The 24,085-nt window shown below is 47.4% G+C and overlaps 1 protein-coding gene across 1 annotated transcript in view; it reads right to left on the reverse strand.

The window, feature by feature from the left end:
- The window catches only part of GPC3 (glypican 3), a 144,564-nt gene that overhangs the window by 25,904 nt on the left and 94,575 nt on the right, over window positions 1-24,085 (reverse strand). Inside the window, exons 8-9 of the mRNA XM_029959201.1 lie at window positions 19,709-19,829; window positions 1,039-1,192 (exon numbers count right to left, since the gene is read on the reverse strand). Coding sequence (XP_029815061.1) covers window positions 1,039-1,192; window positions 19,709-19,829 — 275 coding nt within the window. The remainder of the gene's footprint in view (window positions 1-1,038; window positions 1,193-19,708; window positions 19,830-24,085) is intronic.

A 24,085-nucleotide genomic window follows, 5' to 3' on the forward strand; every position in this document is an offset into this window, starting at 1 on the left:
CAGCTCTCACTTCATTAAGGATATTTTAATTATCCCAGACCAATGGAAGGGAATTTATAAACATCTGTGCTTCGTTTAGGAGCCCAAATTTGCCTCTTAAACTTCAAAGCTGTAAAGCTGATTTTATCCAGGTTCAGTTGTCTGGTCTCTCGAAGTGCACCACATAGCACTGAAACCAGCATTAATTGGGCCAGGCCTCCAGCCCACAGACCCATGTCCAGCACAGTCATCCACCTTGGACACAGCCTCTATCAGCCTGGTTTTGCTCACACAACCAAACCAGATGATGCTGCTGAGCTCCACAGAGCCAGGAGCAGGATGACAGTGGTTAGTGGGTTGAGGTGAAGGCACACACCAACAAGCATGTGTGACTGCCCAAGTCTCAGCTGGTCCTTTGCTTTCTCCTCCTGATGTGTGACCAGGGACTACTCATTAATAACACAGCCTCAAAGCACCAGGAGTGCCTCAGGGCGATTTTCAAAGCAACCAAAGACATGACTCATATTGGCAAGCAATGCAATTTCAGGCTCCTGAGTACCTAAATCACTTCTCCAAAATGAGCCTGAGTTATTTGCAAGAAATTACCACAGTTTTCTAAAGACTAGATCAGAAATACCCATCATTTGCTGCAGTCAAGCAAGTCTTCCCAACTTTCTGATGCCCTCCAGAAAGCTGAAAGGCTCATCTCAAAGCTCATGACTGCAGGCTTGCATGAAGGAGAGAAGAAGGTGAGACTGGGACCTACATCAAGTTTGCAACTTGCCTCAAATCCTCTCCGATGAGTTGCCTGCAACACACCCCTGCAAAACCAACCTGGAAAAGCAGCAGCACTTCTTCTCCAGCTGCTGCCTCGGCTGCCACCGAGGTCAGCTGGCACAATGCTGGGAATCATCAGCCTCTGGGCCATGGCTGTGGAGGGCATTGGGGGTGTCTGCAGCAAGCAGACCTGCGCAGACCCCAGGGAGCAGCTCCCCACACCATGACCAAAACCTACAACACACAGAGGGGCAGCTGCTGTGGTACCACCATCCCCATCACCTGCTAAGAACCGGAGCTGGTTCCTCACTCGCAGCTCTCCATCCCCAGAGCCTCTGCCACAGTCATCTTCGTCGTCGCAGTCTCCGCTCTCCTCCTCCTCCTCCGGGGTTTTGCCTGGAGCTTTTCGGCGGGGCAAAGCCATCCCTCTGAGCAGCTGAAAGACACGAGGTGCCACAGTCATTCAGCTGCTTCCCTCCACCCTTCTTGCTGCTCCATCCTATGCTTGCAGGGGGACAGGGTGACAAGAGGGGCACAGGGCTCAGTGGAGTCAGGACAGTGGGACAAGACCCCAGTGCACTCCTTGTGCCAAAGCACTGATGAGCTCAGGTTCATTCACAGACAAAGGTGCACACAGAACCTCAATGAAAGAAACAAAAGGAGGAGGAAAATCCACACTGAGTCATTTTATGCCCTTCAGCTTCTGCCCCATGAGCATTGCATGAGCTACAGTGCATCAACCAGCCCTGAGAGACCCCAGTGTCATCAAAGCTCTGGGGTCACTACAGAACACGTGTCCAAAATTGGGCCAGATGGGGCAAAAAACCAGTACCAAGAGGTGCCTCTGTTCAGGGGATTCTCACTGCTTTCAGGGACTATCTTCCATATGACAAGTAACACACATGGCAGGAAATGGCAGATCTCTTGGGTCTTTATGGCACCCCACAAACATAACCTAAAAAATCTCATTCCTCACTCTTGAAGCACAAAGGGTGCTAATCAAAGTCTTTGGGATAGTCAAGTGACACAACTGAAAGCATCTTTTAAATGATGTTTTAAAGCTGAGTCCTAAGTAAGGGTAAGAGGTTGCACATCCCTGAGATGGGGACTCGAATGCCTCCCCTGAGCACAGGGTCAGGACTACTTTCCAAACACGGGTGGGAGCTCCCCACACTCCCATCACGGCACATGGAGGGATTAGACACATTTTAAGCTATCGGCTTCCTCTTCCTGCTGACTTTTCTGATTTTGTTGTTGCTGAAAGCAGCCAGCTATTTCATCATAAACCCAGATCCCCTTTGAAAAAGTGTGAGTCAGCCAGTTAATATATGCTGAAAATTTCTATCACTGCCACTCTGCTGTTAAAAGCCTTCTTGAATTTAATCTCAGGGCTAAAAAAAAATAATAATGCAAAGGATAAGTAACAGAGAAGGTATTGCAAAATGGGAGCTTTCCGCATACTTCAGGGGTTCAGTTAGTTCCATCTCTTGCAGCAATATGCATGCCTCGCAAGGCATTTTTTAATATCTGGAATCTAGGTTATATTTTTAAACTATTAAGCTAGCCTTAGAAAACAGTTTCTAAAATATTTATCTGCTGAAGTTTATACAGCCTTGGAGGAATGCTTTTGGCATCTGGCTCGCCCTGTCCACAGCACTGTCCACATACCTTAGTGTTTATATTACAGGAGCATAACCTAATGAAAAACAAATGGCTCCATGTGAGACCCCTTTGGGTTCCCCAGCTGCATCAAGCAATGCAGCAAACCTCTCCTTGGCACGTGCCAAAGCCTGCCCAGCGTGAGAACCATGCTGGGTCAGTCCCACATCCATGGTGGGCAGCAAAACGCAGCTCATCGCCCCAGAGATCACGGGGATGTGTTACCATGTCCTTCAACAGGCTTTGACTCAGGCTGTTTAAGTTCACTTTTCAGGAATTTTGTTTTGTTTAGACATTTACAGGCCTCTCCAGAATCTAGTGTAATCATGAAAAAATGACAAACAAACGAAAGGGCAAGTGCAGTGCTGGGGTAGCAGGAGAAAGGCCTCGCACAGGAAGAGAACATGCCCAGCACTCGAGCCTTTAGACCATCCCTTGGACTTCTCCAAAGGAATCCCCATATAGCAGCAGTCCTCAGCACAGAGTACCTCAGCTCAAGGTGAATGAGGGTCTCCCTCATGCAGCAGCTAATTACCACACACACCAATTCAAATCCATCACTAAAAAACCAAGCCCATCACTAAAACCCCAAGCCCATCATGGTAGAAGGGACCACAGCCACTCAGCAGCAGGATGCTCACTCCTCTGCAGGATGCTTGTTCCTCCACATCCAAGGCACAGAGTAAGCCAGACGGGACCCCACCATGCAGCCCAGCGGCACAACTTTCATGACTTACCCAAAAAAGCAGAGGAACTTTCTGGCGGAGAGAATTAAGCTTTGGGATATTTTCAGATTTAATAAGCTCAGCAGGGGGCAGGGGAAAATCAAGGCTTTTCAATTGTGTCTTTTCAAAAATTAAAATAACTGAGCATTTCTTGTATAACTACTTTTTTTTCCTTGGCATGCCATAAATTAGCAGCTTAATTTCTCTGCCTTCGTAGGCACAATAAAAGAGGAACTTTCTGAGAAACGTCACGCAGGCCCTGACTTTGGATCGAGTGAACGTGACATCCCTGTGCCACGCTGCTCTTTCCTGTTCCAGGAGAAAAGCTCCATCCTCAGCCATGTACTCCCTCCCCAACTGCTGACAACCACAGGGAGGTTCAATTAGTCAAATTTCACAGCTGGCTCTGGGACAAACAAAGCTTATGACACAAAACTACTGTAACAGTAAGCAGGAGACCAGGCATGGGGTGGGAATCCCACCTCGCTCCGTTGGCACATCCAGGCTTAGGAATGCTGCTGAATGTCTCAGCTTCGTCCGGAGCAGCAGCCATAGTCCCACTCATCAACCATTCCACAATCTCCCTGATGGTCTGCACGTTTTATGAAATTATATTTGGTGGGCTGAACATAGATTCCCCATCCTTAAATAGCAAGCAGAGCTGACTGTACCCTAACATTATGGTTTATTCATGTCCTGTGGTTTGAAGTCCATGGTAAAAGGCAGGAAAATACAGTCTGGTGATCACTAAAGTAGTATGTAACAGTGAGATAGTTTTAACTTAATCACAATTCACCCAGCTGTAAGAGTTTACTGTCATATCTACTCTTCTTTGCTAAACCATAATGGCAAAACTACAGGGTAATGTACCCAGTGTAAACTAGAGCTCTCATTGTGGGAGTCTGGGTGCACACACCTCCGAGGGGTCTGCAGGGCATTCATCTTCCATCTGTACAACCACCACAGCAAGAAACTTCCTTTGCTCCTGACTACAGGTTCTAATGGATAAGATGTCCCTCAGCTTTATTTCCAATGTCATCCCTTTTAAACCATGACCCTCTGGATGGGTAGGGCGGGCAGTGCCAGGGCACTGGCACGAGGGACTCCAAGGGACACTGGGCAGCCACATCTGGTCTCCATACACACTCGTCTTGTCTTGTGGTCTCCCCACAGCTTAAAAAACAAGGCAGAGGGGAACGGTGCGCTGAGCTTTCCTGCAAGGAAAGCTCCCCAGGGCATCCCAGCATGATTTACACAATTATTCATAACTGTACAGTGACCAGACAAAAACAGATGCAGCAATGCAGGGTAATGACTCAGCTGGACTTGGACGGGCCACCGTATGTTGAAATCTTTTTAACTCCTCATTCTTTACAACTGCTTTACTCAGAGCTCACCATCTCACCAGCCCACTAAGCCACCTGGTCTTGTTTTTCCAATTTTAACACAAACAATGGGAGCTGCAATATACTTTTTATCATTAATCTCCCATCTCGGAAAAGAACTCAGCATCGTGTTTCTTGGACTGCACTTTAATAGCTGTTTTCTCTGTTCAGAAACTAAGCCTGTGGTATTGCAAATATCAATTTGAGCAATACCCAAAATTGTGCCCACAAATTCAGATTAAATACTGTCAGCAAGCTACAAGCACTGTGCTCCTTTAGGGCAAAAATCATCCCTTTCAACACACTTCAAAAATATGTAAAGTAAAGAGAACAGCCAAAGAGATTATTATGGGGAAATAGAAGACTTTTAGAAAAACATTTAATTCCTTCATGAGTTTAGGGGAGAAGCCTGATTGATATTTGTAATCTTTTGGTGGACAGAGCTGTCATTTAATTTAGCTTGCATGACTGAAAGAATTTAACAAAAAGTGTTCCATAGAGTTTTGCTGAAATTCTTTGCATGTTTTTAGTAAGCCTCTGGAATACGATCAAACCTAAAAAGCTGGAGAGGATGGAGACTGAACTTGCAGCTAAAATAATATTAAAATTGTAATATATGCTTAATAATCAAGTATTCACATACAGCAGAAAAAGTGCCTCAGTGCAGAAATTACTCTGGATCCCCAGCCGTGTTATCCATGTGCTGCTTGGCATCAAGAAAGGAATTCTGGGAACTGAACCCAGCAGTGAAAACCAACCCCTGGCTCTGCTAGAAACCTTCCAAAACTCAACCAAACCCACCAACTCATGACTACCTGCAAGATCTGGGATGCCTTCCTACAGAAGCCTCGTAAGGAGGAGTTTTGGAGGAGCAAAGGTGTTATTTCCCCTTTCATCACTCCAGCCCCACACTTTGGCCGCACACTTACAGGTACAGGACACAGATCCCATGGTACTTCCCACACAACTCCCAAGATTCGCAACAGGTCAGGTTTTTCTATTTTAAATTCCAGCCTGCTGAAAACATGGGGTTTTGAGGGAGAAAAACTAGATCTTATGGCCAATCCTGACCTTGAAATCTGCAATACCAAATAATTTACGTGTGGCTTTTAAATCAGGGCAGCATCATGGGAAACGTGCAGATTTTCACACGATACTGTTCCCTGTTAACAGCTCATTACAATCTACAGAAGTATATTCCCATTATGAAATACAGCTGGGGTTGTTTTGCTTACGAAGGTCATTATCTGATCACAGGCAAGAATCGGGGAAAGGAACCCATTTTATAAGGCTGAAGTTGTGGACTTTTTGAAAACTCATGTGTTTTGAATTTGGTGGCCTGATCATACACAACCATGCACCAGCAGAATTGATTCTCTCCACTTCCTCTGCTTATTAGCCCTGGAAATAGCATGGAAAAAATTATCTTTTATTAGCAAATACTTTCTTTATTATTGAACCAACCCTCATGAGATCTGTTGGTGCCCTTCATGCCACATTCCTATTTCGCAGCTCTGTTTGGTTTATCCATTCTATGGACAGGGGCCTTGGTGGCACAGAAGCATGCACCAACACAAACCCAGTGCAACATCAACAGCATCAATTTTTTGGTTGCTTCTTTCCAAGCTACAGAGAGCTTTCCCCCTCTTGGGTGGCAATGAAATGCAACACATATTACAGAAAAACTCAATGTTCCCTGGCACCCAGCACCAAACTCCGTTTAAAAATAAAGATATTTAAAACTTTAAAAGTATCTGTAAATAGCAGGAACTATACTTCTGTCTTGCACAAGCAAACACATGTGCCTGTGCTCACAGGCAGGCATCACTGCTCTTCTGTACACAATGTTAGCCCATGGACAGAAGAGCCTGTTTTGGCAGAAGAACACATGAACTGTGGTTTCCTTATGGCCCTTCCAGTTGGATGCACCTTGGCAGCAGAGACATGGCAGAGAAGAAACCTGTTCCTAATTGAACTCCTATTTCAAGCTCAGCAGAACAAAGCGTGATCACTAATCAAATGTTAATAAAGTGGAAGCAGGTTCTGGAGCTGCAAAAGTAATTTTCAGTGCTTGGAAAAATTATGAGTTGGACATGTTGGCTGTTTTATCAGCTGCTCTAAAAGACAATCCTGCATTTTCCCATGCTGTTTCCTTGGAGTCATCACAGGTTTTGTGCTGCTGGAGCTGAACTCAGCAGACCAAGCCCCAGGGAGCACCTCCTGCCTGCTCTGGGCAAGGGACAGCCCTGGGGTTCCCTCCCCACACACTGCTTTTGGGACATTACTGCTCTTGGGCTCCACACCAACCCATGGCGATGAGTGCCAAAAGTTGTGAACCATAGCTCTGAATTTATACTGGGGCTCCTTAGCCATAAAAATGTTTAGCACTCAACCACCATCTCCTGGAACAGGAAAAATCCCTACCATGCATCACTTGGGGTCTATCAGCACAGCAGGACCCACTTTACTGTCTTCACAGGCTGCAGAGGAGATGCTCTCAGCTGCCAGTAAATCAGTTTTCCTGGTCACTCTCCTGATAGCACAAAGAAGCTGGTGACAGCCGTGAATTATTGACCAAAGAGTGGCCCTACTTTATGGATCATCAGCTTAATTCCAGATTAGCTATCCAAACTGACAACATCCCTATGGGTAAAGGAAGACAGATAAAGACGCCTAAGAGGTGGCAGTAATTAACACGAGTCAGCACCGGACAGTAAATCTCTTTCAGCAGCAGAAGGGGCTGCCAAGGCATTATGGATTGCTCTGGTTTGGTGAGGGCAGGCTGATGCCTGGGACAAGATGTTCCTGCAGGCTCAGAGGTTAAGCCCTGGCTGGCACCACGGCAGAGCAACGGGCTCCTGCCTGCTGTCCCCCAGGCAGGGGAGGTGTCACTTCCCCAGCCTGAACAAACGCCCATTCATCACGGGGCACATGTGAAAAAGAGATTACTCAGGCTTTATGATCAGCTCATTCACCTTATATCCAGTTCCTTCCCCTTCCACCCCCAGCTATTTATGGCTTGTTTTTATGCAGCAGTAGGAAGCAACAGGACAGTGAGGGTGCCAAGCAGGGCTGAGGGGTCCAGCCCAGCCTGAGGGCACCTGGGCAGTTCCCATCTGCTTCTGGCTCATCCCCTGAGTCCCACATCAATGGCAATGCTGGAGAAATGCTGCTTTCTTCTTTAAGCTGCTACAACCCCTTCTGTTCCTTTGCATTTTCAAGCCCAAGCTATTGCTGGCCCTTCAGCATTCCCTTCCTACATCTACCTCCACCAAACACAGACATCTCTGAAACTCCAAAAACCCAGCCATTAGACCAATCATCTGACATGTGGTTGGACTAGGCAGTAGATAACACTTTCAGCACCTTGCTGGACTCTGTCAGAATTAGAAAGATTTCCATGAGCTACCACTTCACTGGAAGCAACACAGGAATGCATCCATTTACTGCAAACACCCTTTGCCAGCTCTTCACTTTGCCTGAGCTGATCTGCATCATTTCCTCAGTCCTAGTCTCTTCCACAGGGCTCATAACTGCTCCAGATATGGTGTTACTCCTGCCAGAGCACCTCCTGAGGACATCTGGTGCACAACCCAGGAAACCTGTAGCTCGATAAAGGGGAGCAGAATGCCAAGTTAAAACTGTGGGTTCACTTTCAAACCTGCACCAGGTAAAGAGCTGGTATTTTAAGACCACTTGGGCTTTCAGATTGCATGGAAAAATTACATAAGGAAAGAAAGTCACCAAGAGAGCAGTCCCCACCAGGCACATTAACCACTCACGCCTGTCAGTGGTGGAAAAGGCATTGCAAAGATGCTTCCTTCCTTGCTACCTGCAAGGGCTATCTGCCTTGTCCCCTTTCCTTGTCCACACCTTCCTTTCTCTGGCATCACAGCCCTGCTCCTTCTCCCCACAAAGTTTCTCAATCTCCTTCCAGTAGCCCCAGCTGCCTTCCCCTCTCCTTTCCACCTGCTCTGCGTCGCTAGACATGAAAACCTGGACCAATTTCTCCACCTCTCAAGCAGGCACACCTCGGGGGGTTGGCAACTGAGTGAAGGAGGGGTGTGAGAACCTACGTGGGCCAGGGCCCATCACTGCTATTATCTATATTTTCCATATGTTTAGTTACATTGGAGCAGAGCCCTGCTCTGCCATCCAAACACCACTCAGGAAGGCCCAAAGCGCACGTCACCAGAAGACAGAACATGAGACAACAAGCAAAGTAAGAGCACAAGGAACAAGAAGACAACATGGCTAGAGGTGGAGCAATCAACCACCTCATTGCCATCACGTCCTTCAGGCATCTGAGCAGGGGTGGCCTGGGCAGAAGATGCCCTAGATGCAAGAGCATCCAGAAGGACATGTAGGTATCACACCACATTGAGCCATCTGCTAAAACAGCCCCAGGTTTCTGTAGAGGGAGACCAGTGTGACCCAGGCAGGGAGTGCAGCAGCCAGTGGGTCCTGCAGCCTCTTCCCTGCCCAGCTCAGCCCAGCCCAGGCTGGGAGATTTCCTCTTGGCTCAGGCTCCGGCACACGTGGCGGCTTCCAGTTGTCAGCAACGTCTGCTGGGAGACAAACATCTCGTCCTTGGCACCAGGTAGGAAGCAGCAAGCTGAGAGCTGTGCCGGGAGGATTTTTTTCCTCCTCTTCACCTTCTGCAACACAAACGAGAGGCAAATCCCTGCCCCAGCCACTTCCCTTTTCCCTTAAAAGCTCCCAGTGGAGAGGGACTTCTCAAATCATGTATTTTTGTGCATAGTGTTGTGTTGCACAGAGATTTCTGCCAGAACAGCAGCCCAAGTCACGCTGGCTGCATCCTGCCCTCAGGAGCTTTCCAAGCTTTACTTTTGCATTTGCTTCACCTCAAGGCACTGGAAGCCCAAAAAGCAACTGCAAGCAGTTCTGATGGATGTCCCCAGGTCTGCAGAGCTGTCACAGGGAACTGAACAGCCGCCTCATAAGCCACTTACCTCCCATCAGACAAGACAACCCCAGTGCGGGGTTAATTACTGAGCTATTGATTTCAGCAGAGACTAAAATCAGACAGGAGGAGGAGAACTCCATGGCAGACACCCCCAAACCTGTTAGCTAGGGAGGATTGAGCAGCTGGTCTCTAATTAATGGCTGGGCTGGCTCCTGGGCCACGTCTCAGCTCTCCTCTGCATTCAGAGCATGGATGCTGCTTGCTAAAACCCAAAAAATGTCACAGACACAGCTTTTCCTGTGTCAATATTGGCACCTAGGATAGATCTACCAACAGGATAAGGAACCAACCATCCAGGCTCAGGCACTGCTGATACACTAGGGTGCAACTCATCACTGATACTGAATGTACCCAACAGCAACTGACCCTGCAAGGCTCAGGCCTCTGGAGCTGCAGGCAGGAGGTAAGAGGAGCCCTGCCCAGGATGGTTCTCCCACACACAGATGCACAGACGCCAACTGAGCAGCTGAAGCAACTCAGTGTTTAAATTAGGTTCAAAGCTGGTGACTTTATACCCTCCCCCAGTGAGACTCAACACTCATAGAGGAAGCCCAGAAGAGCACCTATATGAGTCTCACCCTCAGCAATTAGATGCTTATGAAAAGGTCAGTAAACTCCTTCCCCGCTCACAGGCAGGAGGCATTCAAGGGATCCTGCCAAAAATAAAAACTAACTTCCTGCCCATCACAATATTTGTTGATGGCTCGAACACCCACCCTGTGCCAGCTGCCTCCCATCCCCCTGCTAACTGTGCTGCACAGGGGAGCATCTTCTTACATGTGTCCCCAGAAAGGCCAACCAAGCACATTTTCTTCTCTTAAATATCTCTCCCTAGCAATACAGCCAAGTGAGACCATAGGCAACAAATCCTGTTGCAACCTAAAGTTCCCTCTTTGCTCTCAGTTTGATGTGCCGCAAGGGCCATCTCTCATCACATGGGCTCCAACAGCACAAGCACTAAAATGCAACCCAGCTTCTGCAGCCAGTTACATGTCAAAACCAAGGTAAGAAGTTTAATGAGCAACAGCATCAACTGAGAGCCCTCCTGAGCCATGAGGGGTATTCAGACCTGCCCCAACACAGACAGGTCAATGTCTGACTGGGGATGGGGTTTGCCAGTACAGAAACCTGCCTCATTACAGACATCTGCTTCATCAGCAGGATAACAAAAGGAGCGAGATCACAAATTATTCATTATTTAAAATGAATGAAACCTCTTGCACTTTCTGACGGCAGCACAGTTTGCATGAAAGCTGCAGTGGTCTGTGCCAGCCACTGCCTCCTGTGGCCACTGAAGTGGGACAGAGCATCAGGAGAAGTCCCAGGAGAAGCCAAACCAAAGCTATAAAAAAAGGGACCACCCTTTCCTAGAGCAGGATGAAACAGCATGAAGCTGTGTCAGGGGAGGTTTAGGTTAAATATTAGAAAAAGGTTGGGCACTGGAACAGGCTCCCCAGGCAAGTAATCACAGCACCAAGCCTGACAGAGCTCAAGAAGTATTTGGACAATACTCTCAGGCACAGGGTGTGATTCTTGGGATTGTCCTGTGAAGGGTCAGCAGTTGGACTCTATAATCCTTCTGGGTCCCTTCCAACTCAGGATATCCTGAAATTCTGTTCTAGGATTGCTGAATGAGGTGTAGGTCCGATGCACCTCCTGCTTCAGGCCAGGGAAACCCTGGTGACACTTGTTGCAAGAACAAAGCTGCTGAGAGCATAAGATGAACTGCTTCAGCCAGCTAAATGCCTTGCTGCACACAGTAGTAAGACACCTTGCAATGCCATTCCCACCCAAAAGATGCCAAACCAACTAATGCTTTTGGTTCTTTCAATATACAACACACACAAACCCAGAGCAATCTGAGCAGGCAGGATCTAGAAGGACTCCCCCACTACCCATCTACAGCTGGTGGTGTGGACCAGATACAAATTAAGACCTCTGGGAATAAAAACACGCCACAAATGTGCTTTGTTCCCACTGCAGACATAGTCCTTTGGTAGAGTGGCAGAATTGCACTGGGGAAATCCCCAGCTCTAGCCTTCTCAGCACGTGAAGCAGCTTGGGATGGAGTGGGAATCTCACAGGGATTTGGGCTCACGGCTGCACTGCCTGCACACCATGCCACAACTGGGCACCACACTCCCACAGCACAGCCCAGGGGGTTGCAGAGGGGACTTCCCACTGGAGCTGGCCCTCTCTGCCCACAGTGGGTCTGACAGCACTGCCTTTTTCTCCTGTCCCCTGAGAACATCATGGCCAAGCAATCTTACACGACCTCAGTCTAGAATCAAAAGTAGCATTATTGCTAATGAGGCTTTTTCATGGGAACAAAAGCAGTTGGATTTGTTTTTTGGCCAAGAAGACAACAGGTTACCTTCTGGACGATGAAGATTAGCTCTCTGAATCCCAATCCCTTCTCAGTCTGGACCACATTATAAAAACCTTGATGTTAAGTCAAATTTTGGAGAAAAACATGAGAAAACTACCAATCAACTAACACCAGAGAGCTGCATCCTTTATTAATGGGACCATCAGGGAGGACACCTACCTCAGACATCTACTGATTAAATTACAGCCTGAGTTACAGCACAGGCGACACTTGATACAATTAATGAGGCCCAGAATAACTGTAATTAACTGTTAATCTGGTATCAACAGCTCCAGTTACACTGGGTTTTGCTGCACAAGGACTCCTTCAGGTTTGTTTCCTTCAAAACAGGATAAACTCCAGCACTGGTACAGGATATCTGGTGTTTGTTTTAAGGCATCGCTGTGCTTCAGCTGCATGTTTTGGACACAAAAGCAAATGAATCCCCTTTAAAGGTGTTCATTTGTTTTTTTCTCCAGCTGATTTCCACAGCATTGTTTGGAGGCTGGTCCCTGCAGGACACACCTGAGGCACCTGCCTCCCTGCAGGAGCTGAAGCCACAGGGACAAAGTTGAATCCCTTCTCATGCATAAGACGAGGGCAACCAGGGAATTTCAGGGAAGGAGAGTGATAAAATGCTATTTATGTTACCCAAAGGTTATGGATGCCAGACAATAAACTGGTGTGGAAACCAGCCAAAACTGCTACCCATCCAAGCTCAGCCCCAGCAGCTTCCTGGTCTTGCAGAGAAAAGCCAAGGAGATGGATGTTAGGCATTGGAATAAGTTCCCCAGGAAAGCAGTGGAGTCACCATGCCTGGAAGAGTTCAAAAGGTGTGTAGATGTGGCACTTGAGGACATGGTTTAGCAGTGAACATGGCAGTGATGGGTTAATTCTCTGGAATTGGGGTAGGTGGGATTAGCAAAAAGGAAGCATAGCTGAGATATTCCTTTCCATAGTGATAAAGGAGATACATGGCTTCACACAGGAATGCACCTTTCCCAGTCCTCCCATGTGTGTTCCTGAAATTCACTGCCAGGGAAAGGCCAAATGAAAGCAAGAAGGACAAGAAAACAGTGAATCTTGTCTCAAGAATGGCAGCTCTGGAGTCCCATTATTTACCCCCCCAAAAAAAGGATTGTATGGCTGTGGACCAAAGGATTTGGGTGTGCTGAGGAAAAGCCTACAATAAATTACTGAACTGTCTGATGTGAGGACTTTTGATACTGCCAGATGTTTTGGCACCAACATCAGCAAAACCAACAGGTCAGTAACAGACAGGGTTTGCTGGGTTTCCACAGCACACAGGAGATGCTCAGGCCCTCAGCACAGATTCACTGTCACTTCAGCAGTACCTGAAAAGTGCCTATTTGCTGCCCTTTCCTTACTGAAAATAGAAAATACCTCACATTCCACAGAAAATGTCACTGCACAGCATGGATCTTAATTGTGCACCCCTCACACTCCCTCTGTGTCGGGCAAGATCATGGTTAAAACAGGCAACAAACTCCAGCAAACACAGCCCAGGATACAACTCTGTTTGAAAACAGGCATGCAAACACAGCAGGTCCAAACAATCTCTGGCTGTTAGAGAAAACTCTTTTGGGTGACCTGTGGATACAGCATTCCCACAACAACCCTGATAAAGCCCAGAGGTTTGTGACAGGTCCCGGGCAATATCTGGTGTGGGCAGACACCGGCTCTTCCTGAAGAGGGGAAGGAGGGGTTTGGGCTTGAAAAGCCACCCTACAGTAAGATACCTCCAAATTTAATTATGTTCTCATTACCAAGGGTCACACATCCCCTGATTTAACTGCCCTGGCAAAATCCTGTCAATACCACTTGCATAGAGTGGGAGAGCATTTACCCAGCACGTTAATGGGAGCTGGGGCACAGCTAAAAGGATGATGGAATTAGTATTTAAATACCAGGCCTAGACTTGGTGGAGCTGCAGATTACTTTGTGTAGTAAAGAAGAATTAACTGATCCATTCCAAAATGCATTTATCATTAAAATAAAAATCTTCTGTCATTTTATTTAATAGCCTTAGTAAGAAATAATTGCAATGTCTGGTTGCTTTTCAACAACATGTGGTTTTAATATTTTAATTGTTACAAACTGTTTAATAATGGTGAACAAAAGGCATGTCCAAGTAATTATTGTATTTATTAACATTTCTTTTGAGGACTTGATAGATTATATTGCACACATACAGCACTTCAGACATTGTAGTGTTAACTTATTAAATTTAAAGGTGGAAAAGGAGCCAGAAGTGACTTGCTTTGGTGCAATTTAAATATTGTGTTTTCAAGTGATTAGTGTTGTGCATCACATTATTCAACAATCTGGAAGTGTGCACATTTTTCTAATTACTATGCAGCTTCATCTGATCAGGGAATTAAAGTACAGTGGGAATAATAAACCTCAGAGAGCCTAGCAGGCACAGGGAAACGCTGTTCCACCAAATCCGTCAAAGTCATGGATTTTTCTGACGGGGAAATAAATTCCTGAAAAGTCTCCACCTCACCAGGCTCTCCCATAATAAACTTCATAGTTTTCCCTACTCTGAGCCACCCAGGTCAGGGTCTGGTGAGGTGGGTTCCCAGGACCTCATGTCTCCCCTGGGAGCATCCACGGCCACCCTGAGCTGCCCCCTGCCCTGAGAGCCCCCACTGCACCACTCGGCAGCCTGTTTGCAGGTTTCCTGTATGCCCCAAGCAGGATCTGGGTCCCTTTGCCTCCCCAAGCATCATTCCCCCATGGCAGGGTGAGACCCTCCTCTCTGGTCCCCAGCGCTCCACCACACTCTGTATTTTAAGCAAAGGGGTTGCAAGGGACTCTCAGGCACAAGGGCACCACACCGTTCCCAGGCCTATTTTGTTTACATTTGATTCAATCAAGTTGTGGCCTTTTGGCCTCTTTCCAAATTAACTTCTGGGTGACCTCCACCATGCCCTCTCCCAGCAGCCAGGCCGCCGGGAAACAGCCCATTAAACCTACAAACAAATACAGGACATATTGGTTGATCAAATCAGCTTCAAACACAGCTCTGGAAACGCCTGGCCTGTGCTTTTAATGCGAACTTCAAGTCTATTTTATCTTCGGTCATTCGCACCTCTGAGCCTCCTGGCTTTTTTTTTGTTTTGTTTTTCCCTTCCAGCTATAGCTCTGTGTTTTACTGCCTCATAAAATTTCTAAATTTTGTTCTCATCCTCCTGCAAACCCTGAGAAGAGCAATGTGAGGGTCTCTCACGTGGGGCTCACCACAGGGCCCGGGTCTTTACACCGAGCACACAAAAAAAGGCAGCAAGACCCTGCTTGGGGGAACAGCTGCAATATTCCAAAAAGTTGTGTCTTCCCTGTATTTCCAAGGAAATAAATCAAAGGGAGTTTCTCAGGGTCTGTGAAAGCATATTGCCTGGATTCCCATCCCCAAAGGGTTTATTTTTTCAAGAGCTTATATGGTAGTTAGATTTCTGGCTAGAGAATATGCAATATGATAAAAACACAGTCCCTATATGGGGCAATAAATTACAGATTGTTTGATGTGGAAACCAAAGAACTGTCAAACTCCAGTATATCTGAAAAATTCTAAATGAGCCCTTAACTCGAGTGTCTGGAAATGTACAGTATGTTTCCAGGCCATTCAATTTTGTAAAGACATATCTCCCCCATTTAAGTTTCCTTTTATGGATTTTAGTATTAATTTTTGGTGTGGTCGTTCCCTCCTTTTGTTAAAAAATTGTGCTCTTCCTCCTCGAGACAGTACTATGATAAACACCAGGATTTAACTAAATATAAACAGGGATTGGAACTGGGCACAAGCTAAAAGAGGTAACTGCATTAAGGATGGGGTAAAGCATCTGCTGCAGTGGTGTCAGAGCCCCATAGGCACTGCAGAGGGCACAAAAGCCACCTCAGAACAGACAGGCACAGGAAGGAAGACCAAGAGTGTCATATCAGCAAATTTGGTGCTGCATATTCCTGCTTTATCCTCACACCAGCATCACTCAGGTCCACTCTCCAGAGCCTTTCATAGAGGAGGATGATCAATAGGAGGTCACCAGTGTGGCAGAGCTCCCAGGCTGTGGGGCATAGGACACCACAGCCCCCACCTCCATGTTTATCTCTTAAAACTTGAAGCTCTTACCCATCTGTCAGCCATCCAAATGCCTCCCCGTGGTGGGAGGAAAATTGCATGACCAGAGGAAATAGCTCACCTCGCACACAGCTTTCTGCCTAGGGATGGTACCGAGTCACAAAAAAACTGAGCAAGACCTTGCGCTGACACTGAACAACCTTTCAGTTTCAATATACTTTTACGTGTGGGATGAGTGAAAACCCTTCCAGCTAGAAACAGACCCCATCCACTCTGGGAAATAAAAGTTAGGAACCAATTCCAACTCATTTTCCTGAAGGTGACCCTTAGCCTCCCAGCTGAGATAACAATGCTAATATTTATGGATGGGCTGTTCATGCCTCTGGGCACACAACAAAAATAACTCAAATCAAAACTTGGTAGACATCTAACAGAACTGGGGGGAAAAAAATTCTACTTCCAATATGGCAATAATAAACCATCTCAACCACCAATATATGAAAAATAGCATCAGCCACAATCACACATTTGGGTGAAACGAAAATGGTCTGATGTAATGAATTGGCATCACTGAGGGGGACTCATCCAGAAAGGGCTGACTTGAGACAGGAACACTACTCAGGCACTGTGCTTTATTCATTTATTTAGTTCAGCTTGATAGAAGGTGCTCAAACGAAAAAAAAAATCAATCTGGGAAACTTTCACTTCCCCTTCTCTCTCGGTTAAGTTTTCTATACTCCTTTCAGTTCCCACAGGTTTAATTCTAATGCACAAACCCCATTCTCCTTTCAAACTGCAAATGTTTGATGAGAATCTCTCATGTGTATGTGTGCACATTTACCCAGATTTGGTTTGAGGAGACATGAACTAAAGAACAAGCATGATTTCTACACACAACACATTCGCCAAACTCAAGCAAGCTCGAAAACGTGGCAAACTGCTGAAAGCAGACATTTTCAGCAGTGTGAGCAGCCTGGAATAGAGCAAAGCCAAGTCATCAGCAAATTACAGACATTTTAGCAAAAATCTACAAGTAAAAGCAAAAGCTCTGGGACTCTACGAAAATTGCACCAACTAGCATGGTTCCTGAGTCTGCCCACACCCACAAAATCCAGGCTGCATCTCTAACAACACACTGTGAGGAAGCCACAACATTGCACTATATTCCTAATTTATGGGTAGTCACATGGAGAATCCAGTTTACAGCTCTGAGCACTACAAAGACACTCTTTTTCCCCAAAAATCCTGGATATTGGAAAATCCTTAAAAGCCACTGTTGGCTTGAGCTTGGTGGATAAGGAGATTTTCACCCCACCCCAGCTCAGGAGTCCCCACTGCTTCGCAAATCTGAAGCCAACACCTGAAAAACACAACTGTAATTCATCCAGAGCTGCGGCTCCTTCCACATTTCCTACTCTTTGGCATTCAAGATGCATTCCACATGTGAAAGAGAGCTCAAAACTTCCTTAGGTCAAGAAAAGAAGTGTGATGGTGAGCTCTGGCACCCCAAATCCCAAATTTAAGTAACTTCTGCAGTTTCACGGTTTATAAGCTACTTATCATAGACTACAGACCCTCCACAGGAACAGAATCATATCATAGAATTACAGAATGGTTTGGGTTGGAAGGGATCTTATAGATAATATAGTTCCAGGGACACTTTCCTTAGACCACATTGCTCAAAACCCTGTACAACCTGGCCTTGAACTTCCAGGGATGGGGCATCCACAGCTTCTCTGGGCAAGTTTCATAACTAATTTTCACAAATCACTTCCCATTTTCTCCTAATTTTATTCTCAATTCCTCCTCTTTCTCAAACACAACTTTACAAGAGTGTTCAATATTTTTCAGATTCTTAATTTACGCCATTCAAACCAAAAGACTTTATCTGCCCCCATAACATGTTCCAACCTGATCCTACAAGCCAAGAAGGGGAAGCACTGAAAGAGATCACAACTAAAGGTGACTCTATTCACCCCCTTAACACTATTTTTCTCTGAGCAGCAGCTGACAAGAGACACTCTGCTGCTGCAAACAGCTGAATAGGGCTCAGCAGTGTTTACCCAGGGTCTCCCACTCCACAGATCTCCAGTCCTCAGCAGCCTGAGCTGTTCAGCAAAGACCTAACTTGACCCAGTCTGGCAGCCAGCATTTCACAACCACTTTATGTCAGCAGTTTCAAGTACACTAATAACCATGTTTTGTTCAGTGCGACTTTCTCACTGTGAACGGCAAAATATCATTATCACCTGCAGGTTGAAGCCTGCCCTCTACCCCATTTAATAGGGAGCTGATTATGCTATTCCCCCCCCTTTCCCCTTTTAAAAATTATGGGCTGTTGGCAGATGGCACCGCTCGGCACGGGGAGGGTGCGGGAAGGCAGAGCAGGCTGCAGGGCCGCTGCCCACATCGGCTCTCGCATGGTGGGGCACTCCTGCGGACCCCAAATCCCTCCCTGTGTCCCACTCCCAGACAGCACCTAATGAGGCGTGCCTGCATCGGAGGACACTGGGGTTAAACCGGGAATGGCTATGAAAACAGTCCCTGGCAGTGGCAGGAGCAGGAAAGCAGAGGTTTGCAGAAAAGTTGCTAAGCCAGCAAGTCCAAACAGAGCCGCCCTCACAGCCCACCCAGCCGGGAAGCAAAGCTGGGCTTAACCCCGGGAACCCGCTGCTACCCAAAGCCTCATGCCAGAGTGAGCCTGGACAAGGTCCCCCGCTGGTAAGAGCTCTCTCAGGAGAGACTGGGCAGCTCAGCTGCATTAACTGTGTTACCACCTCCGTGTGTGCCCTGTGAGGTCCCAGTAAAGTACCAAGTCCAAGGTATCCACCTCCTGAAAAACACTGCCCCTTTGAGTTACTGCAACGTCCCATACTCAGTGACAGAGAGGGGGGAGAGCAGTGTCCAGAGCTGGATCCCAGCCCACTGGCCCAAGGCAGTGCTGTGGGAGAGCTCTGGGAGGTGAACAGCCACAAGCTGAACGCTGTGCAGAGGTGCCACCTAACTTCCTGGCAGCAGTGGGGCTTGTTCACAGACCTAATCTGGCATGGCGTGATGGGTAGAGACAAGATACTGCTTGTCCCAGTAAGAATGCCAGGTCTGAAGCAGTGGGAAGGAAGCTTCCTCCCCAGCACAAAGGATCTCATCCAGCCCTGCCACTTCCCCCTTCAACAGTAACTAACTTGCCCCAGCAGTTGCTGGGAGTGGATGTCCAGGGAAATACAGCGAAGAAACAGGTGATCCTTTCTGCTGGCCACGAGCAATACCAAAGGGGATTCCTCTGACTAGAGGGGACATCAGGCACATGCCACACAAGCCCCTGCCAGCACCTTGTGCTCGGGGGGACCACAGCAGCTCCATCTTTCCTGGTCCTCCACTTTACAGGGGACATATGCCCAGCAGAAGCACAGTGCAGGGATGCATCCACACATTGGCCAGGCACAGGCTGAGCCCTGGAAGGTTGCAGTGCACATACCCCACAGCTCCCACTGACCCACGGAGAACCACACCAGCATGTATCCAACAGGACCTGCCATGTGTGCCCTGTGAGCCTGGTACCCTGCGGGGCTGAGGTGGCACTGGCTCCGCACACAGGGCTCTGCACAGAGCTGCTGAAGATGGAGACACCCTGGGTTGTCTGGCTGAGCCCAGAGAAAGTGTGGGGGAGGCCAAACTGATTTGGAAACCACCCACTCCAGAGCCATCCCTGCTGGCACGTCTGCAACAAACCTGGTTGATGTGTTTCAGCTTGTCAATAATCTGGCTGATCACTGGCTCCAGACCTTTCATCTTCACCTCATGGTTGCCAGACTGAGCTTTTGCTCCATTCCTTGTGATTTGGGGACTGTACCTACAGGAGTGAGAACAGAGAAGACCATGATGTGATGGGCTAATACAGAGGAGATCTTTAAAGTTCAATACAAACAAAAGAAATCCCAAGATAAGCATAATCCCTTTCCAAAACAGAGAGCACAAGACAGTTAATAATGACAAAGAAAAGGCAGAAGATTCCTATAAAAATTTTTGCTCTGACTTTGCAAAGCAGCAAGATGATGTAGTTGTATCACTTGAGGACAATGAACTCCTTTCCAGTCCATTAGTAACCAAGGAAGACGTTAAACAGTATACAACAGGGATAAATATTTTCACATAACTTGCACCCAAGAGTCCTAAAAAAGCTGGCTCAGAAATTCTGGCTTGCTCATGTTTGTTTAAAATAAATCTTGGCAGACCACAGAGACTCCAGTACAAGAGTGGTAGTGTTGTGCCTATAGCCAAAAAAAATGAGTGGGATGACCCAGTTAACTGCAAGCTGATTAGCATAACATCAACCCCCTTGCAAAATAATGACTATCACTGATGTGTGATTTCAATAATAAAAAATTAAAGCACCAGAATATAATTAATGCTGTCAACATTGCTAATGGAAAATAGGTGTTGTCAAACAATCCTGATTTCAGCCTTTGATGAGATCCAGCCTTGGGGATCAAAGTAACTGCTCAGACAGAACGTACCTTGACTTTGGTAAGGTGCTGGGCTCTGCACCATGGGGTATCTTGATTTACACAGGTACCATGCAAGTCAGCAAAGCCCCCGTAAAGCAGATTAAGCTGCCAGGGTAACTCTGCAGAGGAGGGCAGCCAACCCCAAACTCAGCTTTTTCACTGGCAATTAGGAAAGAAATATACATTCACTTGCTGCAAGATTTATGGAATGGCCAAGTTTATCAGAGTAATAAAAGTGAGGGGAAGAGGGACAGAGGGGCTGCTGTTCACTTGCCTGTGGAGGAACACATTCCTACACTCAGGACCTCGGTAACAGCTCGTGATGCTCCGGACATGAGACAAGCACGTCTGCACCAACCTCAAACTCAGCTTCAGGATCAGAGCAATCAGCTGCCACCACTGCCTGCTGCAGCCACAGCAGTGGCACAGAGCACACGGGTGCTTTCTCGAGCTGTGGGTTGTTGGTACTCATCACAGCCCCAGTGACAGGTCATGGTACTCTTCAAGCGCAAAACAAGTCCTCATCTCCAAGAACTGGCAGCCAGAACAGGCGCTGCCAAACCCCGGCACAGCCTACGAAAGTGAGATCACCGAGATAACACCAGCACCAGTCTGCTTTACTGTACATCTGTTTTTCCAGTGTCGTGGGTAAACAGGATGAATATTCCTTTCTGCGTTCATCTCCTACACATCACGTCTTTTACCAGCTCCCAGAACCAGCCCTAGTGGCTGCCTCCTTGTCTGTCAGCTCCCTGCTCCCCTGCCCAGCTAATCCTCCATCCCCACACTGCCAGGCAAGCTTGGGCAATGACAGTCAGCCCATTTCACATGGGTTTTGGGCTGAAAGTGGGACTTCAGCAGGCATTTAAAGAAGGGGAGGGAGACAGGAGGGATGGTGGGGCCAACTCAGGGAGAATGCTTTGCTAGGGGAGAAAGCAAGAGGCATGGGGACATTTGGCCACAAGAGTTGTCAGGGCACACTAAGGGTTTCAAGGATACACAGGGGCTTGGTTTAAGCTCTACTTAAATGCTAAATTAGGAATGAGATTGACTCAGACATGTAGGAATGCAAAGGCAACCTCAAATCTACAGTGGTGCATCAGGAATCTGCTCCTGACCTGAAATATTCACATCATATAAAATAGAGAACTGAGGCTGATTTCCACTCCAAGGCAGGAGTTCTATGTTCAGGAGCTCTCTGCATCTCCAGCCAGGTCATTCCCCATACACAGCTCTGATGATGGCTGACAAGCCTGTGAGATACTGTACTGAAAGAGATGACAGATGAAAAAGAATGGGAGAAGGAGGTGTGTGTGCCTACAACAGAGGAACACATGCCTGTGTTTATTCCTGTTTCCAGGCTTAAACAGCTTGTCCAGGTACAAGTGTCACTGCAAAGCAGAGACATCAACTTGGTCTCCCCAAGCCCCACCAGCTCCTCAACATGGGAGCAGCTGCCTGCACAGTCAGCCCCCTACCCTGCACTTCAGCACCAGCACCACACTCAGCTCTGCTCTCTACACCTGTCCCCGTGCTAGGGCCTCCTGGTAGGACTCAGTATTTTGTAAAACACTTTTTTTTTTAATAGTTGCATTATCCTGTAAGGCACAAAACACAGCTTTACCTGAGACACAACAGCTCCCAGTGCAGAAAAGCCCTCACACATGCAATTAGATGGCTTGTTGTAGGCTGAAAGCTTAGTGACTGGGAGAAGTGGGGCCAGAGCAAGCCAGGTTGGGTGCCAGCCTGCAGAAGCCCATGCCCAGGAGAGGGGCTGTGCTCCTGGCACAGCCGGGTTGCATGCTCCGAGCACCATCTCGTGGGAAGAGGCTGCTCTGCCGCAAGCACAGACCTGCCCGGCTCTGCTAACACTTAGGCTGAACTTTTTGCAGGAGAACAAAGCACTGGGAGCAGCAAAACATTAATCCTGCTGCTTGTTTTTCACACAGTCACTTAATGCCATCGTGCCCACCTGACAAACACATCCAGAGACTGGATGTAAACATCCAAAAGACACATGACTTTTCAGATGCCGAAGAAATTACTGCCTTTGGTGTCACTGTAAATTTAATTTAAAACACTAATGGAACTCAAAAGTGCATTGCTGAAAAGTCTCCCGTGGTTTCAGAAATTTAACAAGCAAACTCACACAGGTTTTAGCATGAGCACAACCAAGCCCATTTGGTGCATACCTATATTAATACAACCTCTCTCCTAAACAGTTTTATGTAAAGAAACACAATAGCTTGGGTCTGAGTGGGTGAAATCCCTTCTGAAATCCACGCAACGGCTGCCAGAGACGATTTCTGTAGCCTACACATTGTTGTACAGGAAGGAGGAACACAGTACTACAACAGTACTATACTGTAACTTCATGTCCAAAAACTGAAATTGTTCTCTAGAAAGTTCTACTGGGGTTTGGTGAGGACCTCAGATCACTCTTCCCAGAGGATTAAGTGTACTAGAGAAGGAAGCAACCTGAAAGCATTTGCAGAAGGATCTGTCTCTAAAACACCGATGCTGGAGAAACAAAGTGTCGCCACCTGGTACTTCCCACCTGGCCAGGTACAAGGGTATGTGCTAGACCCAGAATGAACAATTTGCATCATTATACAGTTATCATTTGAAGCAGCAAGGCAGTGGGCAGTGTAAGCTGCACATCTTTGAGCATGAATCACAAAAAAGGAGATACACAGGAACATGCTACGTCCCAACAGCCAGAGACATGGTCCTGTGTGGCATGGATGCTTTGGGACACACTGCCTGTTCGTGGCCAAGCTGAGACCTCCTGGCATGTTCAGGCACGAGGGGGGCACCAGCTCCCCTCAGCTGTGCCCCTCTCTGGGGTGGCCACACTCAGGCATGCAGGATGAAGCCAACAAAGGGTTAAAGGCTTTGAAATGTAGCTTCAGCCAGCGACCTGCATTCCTGAAATGCCAGAAAAGCTGGAAAAGGCAGCTGGCACCCCTCCCTGCAGCCTGGGCCAAGCAGCCAGGCCTTAATACGGCAGAGAGATGCCTTTCCAGCCCCCAACAAGCTGGAGAATGGGGGTCCCAGTACAGGCCCCAGGCAGGCTCCTGGGCACCCCCACCACTCCAACCTGCTGCAGGGCTGGTGGGCTCGCAGGCAAAACAAAGCCAAAGCATCACCTTCCTCCCATGTTCTCCAGTCACAGTGCAGAAAAGGAAAAGTCTCAGAGCCATCTCGAGCTGCTTTCAACTTATGCCAATAAAATAGCCCTTCTGCAGGACACTTGTGCCACTCCACTATACCCATCACATACCCCTGCCATGGTCACTGATATCAGCAAGGAACAGCAAATATGCACAGTGGATAAAGTCCACCCCACGGTCCCCGGGGGTCCCTGCGCCAAAGGGGTATCAGTGTTGCAACATGAGCATGGTTTGGCTTCCACTTCATAAGCAAAGCCCAAAATACTTTCCTCTTTGACGTGTCTCGACGTCAGTCAGCAGCATCTCCTTCCTTGGGCTCCCTGGGTATGGGCTCTTGCTGGGGATGTGGTATTTTCCAAAGACAAATGTCATGTTTTAAAACGTGCTGATAAGCAGCCCTCATTAAAAACTACTTTAAAGACAATCAT

Source organism: Manacus vitellinus, unplaced genomic scaffold, assembly GCF_001715985.3.
Source record: "Manacus vitellinus isolate BGI_N305 unplaced genomic scaffold, ASM171598v3 scaffold_19_pilon, whole genome shotgun sequence".
NCBI classification, from domain to species: Eukaryota; Metazoa; Chordata; class Aves; order Passeriformes; family Pipridae; genus Manacus; species Manacus vitellinus.